This window comes from Sus scrofa, chromosome 1 (assembly GCF_000003025.6).
Source record: "Sus scrofa isolate TJ Tabasco breed Duroc chromosome 1, Sscrofa11.1, whole genome shotgun sequence".
Lineage (NCBI taxonomy): Eukaryota > Metazoa > Chordata > Mammalia > Artiodactyla > Suidae > Sus > Sus scrofa.
In genome coordinates this window covers 35,898,423-35,909,774 of record NC_010443.5, presented here as the reverse complement: position 1 = coordinate 35,909,774, position 11,352 = coordinate 35,898,423, and the positions used below count along the sequence as shown (strand labels likewise).

General features: G+C 36.1%; 1 protein-coding gene across 5 annotated transcripts in view; it reads right to left on the bottom strand.

Annotated features, from left to right (window-relative positions):
• ECHDC1 (ethylmalonyl-CoA decarboxylase 1) overlaps positions 461–11,352 on the bottom strand; it is a 56,376-nt gene continuing 45,484 nt past the window's right edge. For 4 of the 5 annotated variants that reach the window (XM_021088555.1, XM_021088558.1, XM_003121214.6 and 1 more), the window contains one exon: positions 461–2,261. In XM_021088555.1, coding sequence (XP_020944214.1) covers positions 1,853–2,261 — 409 coding nt within the window. In that variant the 3' untranslated portion in view covers positions 461–1,852. Of the gene's footprint in view, positions 2,262–4,366; positions 10,222–11,352 lie in introns of those variants that run through there. The other variant, XM_013988459.2, reaches the window with a different exon arrangement.

Genomic DNA, 11,352 nt, shown 5'->3' with positions numbered 1-11,352 from the left:
GAGTCTGGAAGTGGATGGAAACATTTTGACATTTGTAACTAAAAGGTACTGAAAAGGTTGGTGGTTTTAATTAGTGGTGTATTCAGCTTTAATACTCACCTTCTCAGAAATGTTTGATTTCTTCATAGAGAATATTTAAACAGTCTACAGGCAATGTTCATGGAATAAATATGTATGGAAATAAACCTAAAGCCTGTGAGACCTAAATGTCTTAAATAACTGAGTAGATGCCATATATATTTTAGATTTGCCTTGCCAGTCTTCATTAATGGCCTAACACTAATGTGAATTAAATGGTAGGCTTATTTCTAAACAGCATTAGTAGACACAAATTGTCAAAAAATGTTGTAGAATCTATGGCAAGGTAGGAAGCGTTGGGTTAACTTGGTAATCCAGAATTTGGTTCTGAAGAAAAGTAATGAGTTTGTCTTCCATATTAAGTCAAAGCAGCAGGCTCATGTTGATGAAGCATATGCAGGTTATTTTTAATATGATTTTCAAATTGTTATAACAACATATAAACTGTCACTACTTAAAAGTTATATTTTACCTCTTGTGATAGGTTAGCATTACAACTTACTTTTTTGACTTATGCTTTTTAAAGTCTGAATTATAGAGATCCATAAAAGTTTGAGTTGTACATTTTTATTTATTTATTTTTGTCTCTTTAGGGCTGCTACCACGGCATATGGAGATTCCCAGGCTAGGGGTCCAGTCGGAGCCATAGCTGCCCAGCCTACGCCAGAGCCACACCAACACCAGATCTGAGCCCTGTCTGCAACCTACACCACAGCTCATGGCAACGCCAGAACTTTAACCCACTGAGCGAGGCCAAGGATGGAACCCGCAACCTCATGGTTCCTAGTCAGATTTGTTTCCACTGCGCCACAACAGGAATTCCTGTGCATTTTTATTAAATTTACTTTTAAAAGACAGCTAGTTATAAAAGAAGGCTAGCTACTCTTCAGAAAAAAAAATAGAAATTTGGTGTAAAATGCAAATGTATGTTACAGGATGCTTCATGAATCTCTGAAGTCTTAGGCAGTTTTTATGTAAAGTTAAACTGAATTACTACATGAATTATAGTACATTACTAGTTTGGAAATTATGGAGCAAACAAATGGACTGGTTAATTTTGGAGACTTTCCACATGGAGGAAAGTTCATTGTTTAGTAGATAATTTTAAATAGAAATCTAGTAATTATTTAAAAGAAGGGCCATCCTCCATGAATTTTGTGTGTGTGTGTGTGTGTGTGTGGCCACAGCTGCAGCATGTGGAAGTTCTCTAGGCCAAGGATCAAACCACCACAGCAGCAGCCTAAGCTACTCCAGGGACAACACTGGGTCTTTCACTGCCATGCCACAAGAGAATCCCCCATGACTTTTCTACTCCAGCTGCTTAGAGCAGAAGATCAGATCTTTGCATACTTGCTTATCCCCTGAACCATCTCCACTTTTGTTTTCTAAGTGTCATGAAGTTATTTTTGTAAAGTATTTCCAGGTAAGACAAGACAAAGACTTTATTAAAAATAACACCAGGAATAAGTTTTGTGTAGTTTTTCCTTTTAAAAACTGGTCTTTGGTTATAGCTTAAGAACTATTACGGGAATTTGGGAATTGATCATTTTTAAGCCAAAAGTGTTTTATAGTTTAGCTAGATGTTTCACATTACTTGGTAAGTGCCCAAATATACTGAAAATTAGGCCAGTGAGCTCAGACATTAATACAGTTGTTAAAAACAAACCCAAATACTAATAGTAGCCTTCAAAGTAGTTGTGACATTCACATTTAATGTTAACTTCTATACGTATTAATCATTGGAGTTTTACTTAGAGTACATTTTTTTTTTAAACTATTTCTTAAACTTTCCTCTCCTAGCAACAGCCTCTAAATTGGCAGGTCCACCCCAAACTGTACCTAAAAGATCTCTTTCCATCTGCAATGCCTCCTCTAAACAAAGCTCTCTGCCTGAAGAAATGGATTTTTTCAGAGCTCTAATTACTTCTGGTGGCCCTTTGATAAACTGCTGTAGCCACTCTCGTGCCTCTCTGAGACACTCAGTTTCATCTGAAGATTGCAAGACCTCGTCAGCAATTCCTATGTGTAAAGCTTTTTCTGAATCAAGTCTGAGGGCCCCGCTTAACACTTTAAGAGCTTGTCTACTGCCGATTATTTCAACCAGTCGTGCAGCACCGCCCCAGCTTGGTATTATGCCCATCTCCCTGTGGACAAATCTGATTTCACTCTCGGTAGTCATTAATCTGCAAAAGAGGAAAGAAAAAAATTATATATGCTTTAGTCATAAAGTACCTATTCATAATCTGATCTGAAGTCTCCATAGATCTTTATGTTACATTAAAAACTGTTAAAAATCTGGCTAAGTATAGAAATCACTTTACTACGCAGTACTTAGGATGTCCTCTTGAAAACAAAATAGTCTTTCTGTGCTTGTTTATCTTTTACTAATATTTACCTTATATTTATTTCTAAAAACCCAAAATGTATCTTTTTTTTTTTTTTTTTTTTTTTTTTGCTTTTTGCCATTTCTTGGGCCACTGCTGTGGCATATGGAGGTTCCCAGGCAAGGGGTGGAATCGGAGCTGTAGCTGCTGGCCTATGCCAGAAGCACAGCCATGTGGGATCAGAGCCGGGTCTTCGACCTACACTGCAGCTGATGGCAATGCCAGACCCTTAACCCAGTGAGTGAGGCCAGGGGTGGAACAGGTTGATTAAGTGCTGAGCCATGACAGGAACTCCTCCAGAGTGTATCTTTCTAAAAGTGAATGGTGGCCTAATGAGAAAACCTGGATTAAAGTGAAAATGTGGGAGTAGGAAATGTTAGGGGATGTGTGTGGATGTGTGGCTGGGGGTGGGGGAGGGCGGCAGGGGAAACATAGTTAAGGTCAGTAGTCCTCGGGAAGGAGTTCCCGTTGTGGCTCTGTGGACATGAATCTGTTTAGTATCCATGAGGATGCAGGTTTGATCGCTGCCCTTGCTCAGTGGGTTAAGGGCTGTGGTATAGGTCACAACAGTGGCTCAGATCTGGCATTGCTGTGGCTGTGGTGCAGGCCTGCGGCACAGCTCTGATTCAACCCCTAGTCTGGGGACCTCCATGTGTCCTGGGTGCAGCCGTAAAAAGACAAAAGAGAAAAAAAGAAATAGTCCTCGGGGGAAAAATCTTTTTTAACTCAGGATTGATTATCCAATCTTCCAACAAATATTTACTAAGTGCTACCAATGCCAGGCAGTCAAGGTGCAGGACTATAATAGCAGTGACCAAATCCCTATGTTCAATTTATATTCCTATTAGGAGAGAAAGACACTAAACAAATATAATGTCAGTGGTGATAAATGTGATGAAAAAACGTCGAGTCAAGGGACTAGAGAATGAGGGAATGTGTGTTCAGGGCATGCTATTTTTGATGGAGACAAAGGCCTCAATATTTTAGTGGCTACCCAAGTGAGTGAGCAATGCAAAATTTTGGGAGGAAATTCCAGGAAGAGGGAATTGCACGCGCAAAGGTCGTGAAACAACTGCTCAGTATCTCTGAGGAACAGGCTAATATAGCTGAAATAGAGCCAGCAAACTAATGGGGGATGAAATCAAAGTCTTATAGGCACTTAGGTGGAGGGAAGATTTTATTTTTAAGCTATTTAGGAAGAGGTTGTCCAAAGGAGTAGTATTTATTTTGTAAAAGTTGCTCTAGCACTGTATTACAAAGACTATTTAGCATTTAATAGCATACCAACTGCTTAAGGAACTTTGGTGTTAACTAATCCTCAGAACAACCTTAGGAGGTACAGTAGTATGTTCATTTTACGGAGGGAAACAGAGGCAACAGAGATTGAATAGCTCACTCAAGACCATGCAGCTATAGCAAGGACAGAATTTTAAACTTAGCTTCATTGTGTGTGCTCTTTACACACAATCTTTAACTAGACTAGCGTGGAAGCAGGGATACCCTTAAGAAAGTTGATAATGGTTTGAGTTGGACTTAAGAGGAGTAATTTCCTAAAGCAGGGATTCATTTTCCCCCAATTTGGGACTTTTATGAATAGGGTGATTAGTAAGCAAGGTGGAACAAAAAAAGAAACACAGCCATCACATTTGCCAGTTAAATGTTTGTGTACTATTAATGGCCTGCATAAAGCTATGCTGTTTAGGGAATGCAGCCTATAAGCTTTATTTTGGCTGCAGGCTTCAATGCATTCACTGTTAAAACCTCCAATTTGAACCAAAGGGCAGGTGTGAATTTTAATTTTTTAAGAAAAATCATGGCTTTCAAACTACTCATTACAAAAATGAAGACCTAAAGTTAGTTCTGGTTTTCCAAAGTGTTCAGTGCTCAGCTGCAGGTGGTTTGGCTTTTTTTTTTTTTTTTTTTTTTTAATCACCAAAAACAGCAGACTCTGAGTCTTTGACCCTTTAATCAAGAGAAATATTCCAGTAGAGAATTCTCACAAAAGCCTATTTATTAACCCACTGGGAAAGAGAATTTTCTCTTCACAGCTGTGAATTCCTATAAGGAAAAATCTGCCTTAATTATGGACATTTGCTTTTAGATAACCATGAAATAGTATTTTTCAATAAATACTTTTTAAATGGGAGGGGAGAAAGAATGAGTGTCTTAAGAATCTGAATCTAGCCCCAAATTGTGAAAGGAGTTATAATAAACAAAAAACAAGGTCGAAAATAAGTAGAATAGAAATCACAGTAATGTCTTAATAGAGTTGGAAATATGAGTATTGTTGTACTGAACACAACCCTATAAAACTTCACACAGAATAGATGTCACAGTTCCTATTTATATCCTGGAATTGACACTGATCGCTCAGAGCTGTGCCTACAATATAGAAAAGGATTATGTCAGGATAAATTCATTTAAAGTCAACTGAATACGTTTGGTAAAGTCTTGATGGTGGGATAATGTAGATTAGCTTATGACAAAAGTTGAATATATAAGCCTTTTTATATTTGCAATTATTTTCTTCTAAAGAATGCTTATCATTTTTATGTGTTTTTTTCCTTTTGCCATATTTTACAAGGTGAGGTATGACTTTATGAATCATATTTTATAACCCTAACAAATCCTGAGGTAATCTTTGTAAAAATACCTGTTGTGATCAAACTGACATTCATTCTTTATATGTTATGCCTAGGGTGTACCTGTGTACTGATACACATAAACTAATATAACCAAAAAATGTATTAAGTGACCAAAAAACACAAGGCAGTTTAGTCTAACAATGGGAGAACTATGCACTGTTCACGTGGTAACCTTTCACAAGACTTTTTATTAATCTAAAAGTTAAAGTTTAAATGTAAAATTTTCAGTGGTGATAACGAGAATGTATGAAGAAAATGTTGTATCAAGATATATCCAAAAATAGAAACTGCTTCCTGATAGGCCTTTTAGATAATTTTTTTGTCCTTTGTCTTTTTATTTTTATTTATTTATTTATTTTTGCTTTTTAGGGCTGTACCCATGGCATATGAAAGTTCCCAGGTTAAGGGTCCAGTTGGAGCTACAGCTGCTGGCCTATGTCACAGCCACAGCAACACCAGATCTGAGTCATGTCTGTGACCTACCACACAGCTCAGGGCAACACAGGATCCTTAACCCAGTGAGCAAGGCCAGGGATCGAACCCACAACCTCATGGTTCCCAGTCGGATTCGTTTCCACTGTGCCACGACAGGAACTCCCATTTTAGAATTATACACTAATTACTGCTAGAATTTAGATGCCTTTACCTGGCACCACCTGAAATGTAGTTTATTGCAAGGGATAATCTATTAGTCTATGTAGAAAACTAGAAGACCCAAATCTTAAGACTCTGAAGCCTTATGGCAGACTCATTTATACAGCCATATTAAACTGTTATTTTGACAAGTAAAAGAATTATAAGGGTCTTATGACTATTAATAAGTGTCATTATTCGCAAGGTTGAAAATTTCCTGTGACACTTTAGGAGAGCAAAGAAAAGGAAATTAATCAAATGTGGATATACGCAGTGTTCCGTTATGGATGCATCAGTGTTATAGGAAAAACAATTCATAACTTAGGAGAGAGTATCACCTTTGTGAGATGTTGCAAAGTCAATGTTGATACCTGAAGGGATGGTTCACGATGCGACTACTAGCTAAGTCATCAGATTTAGCTATAAGTTGTAGGACTTTGAACAAATGTATTCAAGAAAAATAACTTTAAAATTATTACAAATTTTACTAAAATAGGCAACATTTTGGCAAAAGATTACAAAAAGATTTTAAAAATGTGTATCATAAAAGAAAGGATACTTTTAGTGAACTCTGGTGAAGTTAGAAACATAAATAATTACATTGGAAGAGAGTACAGCTTTGATGTGAAATGCATGGATATAAACTAGACTGTCTGGCTTGGTCACTAGACTGGCTTCATTTTACACCTTGTAAAACACACAAAAAAAGAGATACATGGTATAAAGAGGAGAGGAAGAGTAGATGACTTAACATCTCTGGGCCTCAGTATGCTTGTTTATAAAGCAGATGTAATGATAGTACTTATGCCATAGAATTATGAGTATTAAATGAGTTAATATATGAAAGTTTTCTTAGAACATATATATACACACCACTGTTCCTTTAAATAGAATCCTAGAGGAATCGTGTTTATGTATGTTTTTAATAAAATAGTTTGAAATCTTCTACTTCAGCCACATCTATAGAACACAGTATGTATACCTTAATTTGGAATATATACATTGTATGTATTTGTAGTCTCACAGTACCTGACATATTAAACTCTTATGTGTACTAGATTTTATTATTATCAGGTTGGCTGCATTAATAGGTAACTCACTACAAACAACAGTAGTGCTTCTGCTAGAAAGACATTATAAAGTTATTTCCTGGACTAATAAGCTCACTCAGTCCCTAAAGTTTGAATGTATAAAGAGCTATATTTTCAGTGAAAGCCCAGCAAGTAATGGTATACCATCCTTCCTTAATATCTGTTAATGAAGACTACAAAATAATACACAATTTTTAATTTCCAAATAAAGGTAGGAATAATACTGTGTTCTGTTATAGTTCTGGCTGAAGCAGAAGATTCCAAGTTGATTAAAAAAACCCACATACTTCTCTAAGACTAACTCAAGGAATATAGTGCAATATAACTAAAAGCATAAATATTTTAAAATTTTAAAGCATTCCTGTTACAAAATTAAATAACATGATACGTAAATTTAAAGTCTAGAATCATTGATTTAAATAAACTTCAGGATCAGGCACTGCTGGTTCCTTTACATGGTATAAGAACAAAGCAAATGTAACAAGGCAAACTGTGGTGACATGAGGAAATATGGTACATAAAATTCTATAATAGCAACAGCATCTCTGACCACAAACAATACTTTAAAATCATGCCTTGGAGTTCCTGTCGTGGCGCAGTGGAAATGAATCCGACTAGGAACCATGACATTGTGGGTTCGATCCCTGGCCTTGATCAGTGGGTTAAGGATCTGGTGTTGCCCTGAGCTGTGGTGTAGGTTGAAGACGCGGCTCAGATCCCGCATTGCTGTGGCTGTGGAGTAGCTCCGATTCAACCCCTAGCCTGGGAACCTACATATGCCACAGGCGTGGCCCTAAAAAGCTAAATAAATAAATAAATAATAAAATCATGCCTTGAACACAGACATTTATTTGCACATGTACTTTCCTGGTACCTTCTTCCTCCAGATTTCTATCTGCCATCACATCACAAGACAAATTATAAAAAATTGCAAGAGCCAAAGTTTCTACCCATGGGTCACCTTTCTGATTTCCTATGGTAGTACAGTGAGGGAGAGTCAGACAGGAAAATCTTTTGAGAATATCAAGTCTGATTTTAATATTCAGTTAATAATCTTAGTATGCTCAGAGGTGGATTTTCTTGATATCACAGGCTCTAAAGTAAGAATTTCCACATCACACAGTGATAACTACTAAACAAAAGCAACATGCATGGGCAATGTGAATGCTTCCTGAGGTGGATATCTCATATTCAGAGTACAGGCACTGCCACAGCAAAAATGGAATTTGTTTTTTAGTAACTCTGAGATATGTTGATTTGTGTGTGTGTGCACATGCATGTGTACCTGTGTCTATGTGCAAGTGTGTATTACGTATATTTTGTATTTTATTTATTAAGTTGGTATTTTAAGAGAAGGGAAACCTATAGTAGCTCCCTTGGGACAAATATGTTTACAGCTCCCTTTCTTTGTAATACACTTTGAACGAATGGGTAGCATCTGGAAATGCTAATACCTTTGGCTGAGGGTTATTTATACTCATGAAAACAATGTTAGAGACTGAAAACAAATTAGGTAGGCAGGTTTTAAATTGCATAATTGAGAATTTTATTTCTCTAGGGAGACAGAGGAATAAAAATGTGTTTTTCATCCAGTGTATAAACAGCTAAATCCTTGATACTCCAAAGAAAAACAAAAAGGACAGACAGTTCACACATACACACGCATTCAATGAACATATAAAAACATATGCCTCTCCATACACTTCTAAACTTTTAAAAATACAAATTAAACAATTTTTGATTATTAAAATTCGAAAAGATCTTTTAAAAGAGTAAGAAAGGATGCTCTCAAAAAGATACTGATATACTGCTGGTGGTAATATAAATTGGCAGAATCTTTCCTGGAGGATAACTTGGTACCATATATCAAAAACCTTGAACATTTTCACCATCTTTGACTAAATCCTTTGACTACTTAATAAGTAGTAGGATTTATTCTAAGGAAAAAATCCAAAAAAAAACAAAGCCTTATGTAAAAAGCAGTTATCAGAGCATTAATCAGAGAAAAATTAGAAACAACCAAAGGAGGATATTTTAGTATATCCATACTGATGAAATATTTTAACTTATAAAATTCATGTTTTCCAAGTACATTTAATAATATGAAAACACTCATTAAATATAAACTATGTCACATGATCCTACTTTTTTAAAAATAGAAAATTATACGTCTTTTCTTTCTTTTTTTTTTTTCCTTTTTTTAGGGCCACATCTGTGGCACATGGAACTTCCCAGGCTAGGGGTTGAATCCAAGCTGTAGCTAGCTGCCAGCCTACACCACAGCCATAGCAACGCAGGATTCGAGTCAGATCTTGCAACCTACACCACAGCTCACGGCAACACTGGATCCTTAACCCACTGAGCGAGGCCAGGGATCGAACCTGTGTCCTCATGCATGCTAGTCAGATTTGTTAACGGCTAAGCCACCACCAGAACTCTTATGTGTCTATTTTTAAAAAGTGAAGAAAGCACACCATAATGCTAATGCTAATTACGTTTGGATGATAACAACTTTAATTTTTACTCTATACCTACCTGTATATTTTTTAATGATTAATAATAGTAAGGCATGCTTTATTTTTATAATACTTAAAATATTTTTTAAAATAAATATTTTCAAAATAATCTAGAACCTTGTTTTTCAATGTGTGGTCTGTGGACCAGCTATATAGCATCATCTCAGGCTTCACCCCAGACCTATAAAATAAGAACTGCAATTTAATAAAATCCCCAGGTGATTCATATTCACCCAAATGAGCACATATCCTCTTAAAATCAGAAATCACAATATATATTTTTAAAATAACATCACCTGTATTATTTACTATTGATGTTATAATACAAACTTAATAGCTTAAAAAACATTATCTCAGTTCTGAATGTAAAGAGCTCTGACAACTAAGTGCAATGATCCTGCGGTGGAGGAAAACACTACTATAATGGACATTATTGCCAAACTGACACAATTAAAATATGGGTAATATACAGATAAAAGAATGACATCAATGTTAAATTTCCTGCATTTGACAGCTGTGCTGTGGTTGTGTAGAGTACTCTGGTTATTAAAAAAGAATATATATATTTGTGAGTGTATTTAAAGGAATAAAAAGGTAATAAGATATATGCAACCTACTCTCGAATTTCTCAGAAAAAAATATTATTATATATTACACACACAAACAAACACACACATGACAAGCCAAAAACAAAAACAAAATAGCAAAATGTTGGCGTTCCTGCTGTGGTGCAGCAGGTTAAGGATCTGGGGTTGTCTCTGAGGCAGTGTGGGTTTGATCCCCAGCCTGTCACAGTGGGTTAAGGATCTGGCATTGCTGCAGCTGTGGCTCAGATTCAATCCGAGGCTCCGGAACGTTCATGTGCAAGTGTGGCCAACAAAGAAAAAAAAAAAAGGAAAATATTAAAAATTAGTAAATTTAAGTGAATGGTATAGGGAAATTCTCTGTCCATCCAGGATTGGTTCCAGGACCCTCCTGCAGATATCAGATCCTCAGATAATGGTGTAATATTCCTATGTAACCTACACACATCTTCCCATGTACTTTAAATTATCTTTAGATTACTTATAATACCCAATACAATGTAAATGCTATGTAAATAGTTGCCGGCATGTGACAAATTCAGGTTCTGCCTTTTGAAACTTTCTGGAATTTTTTCCCCAAGTATTTTCAATCTTTGGTTGAATCCTGGTGAATGTGGAACTCACAGATACAGAGGACTGATGGTACTTCCAAATGAAAAATGCAATTCTAGTTTCTCTCTTATACCAAATTTGGCAGCCAAAAACTATTAGACATTTAATTAAACTGTTTAAATGTTTTTGATTGCCAAAAGTTGATGCTGAAAAACCAAGCAGTCTGAGTTTGTCATTTTCTACTTTCTAGGGTAATTCTAAGATACTTTCTTTTCTCTCCCCTTTCCCCTACTCCTCCCCCTTTTTTTAAGTGATTTGACATAAGACAGAAAGTAGAAGAAAAGAATGGGTGCTCTAAGTACCTTGTAAAGCACATTCTGGAATCTCGATAATACTATAATTACGCTTAAAATAATGTTTGTATCAGTGAACATTTATAAATTTGGTGTATACAGGAACTACTATTAATGTTTTCTAAAAAGTAAACAAAAATTGCAAAAGATACCATTTACAAAAGATAACTACTATTAATGTTTTCTAAAAGAAACAAGTTTACAAAAGGTAACTTAGAATAACAAAGTTGTCAATTTTCATCAAGGATCAAATAGGAATATAAAAGTTAGTGAAAAATATGGCAACTATCTTCTCTATGTCAAGCCCACATGTGGTAGGTAGCATGGCCATTAAGATGTCCATGCCTGGAGTTCCCGTCATGGCACAGTGGAAATGAATTCGACTAGAAACCATGAAGTTGCAAGTTTGATCCCTGGCCTCACTCAGTAGGTTAAGGATCTGGTGTTGCTGTGAGCTGTGCTGTAGGTCTCAAGATCTGGCTTGAATCCTGTGTTGCTGTGGCTGTGGTGTAGGCC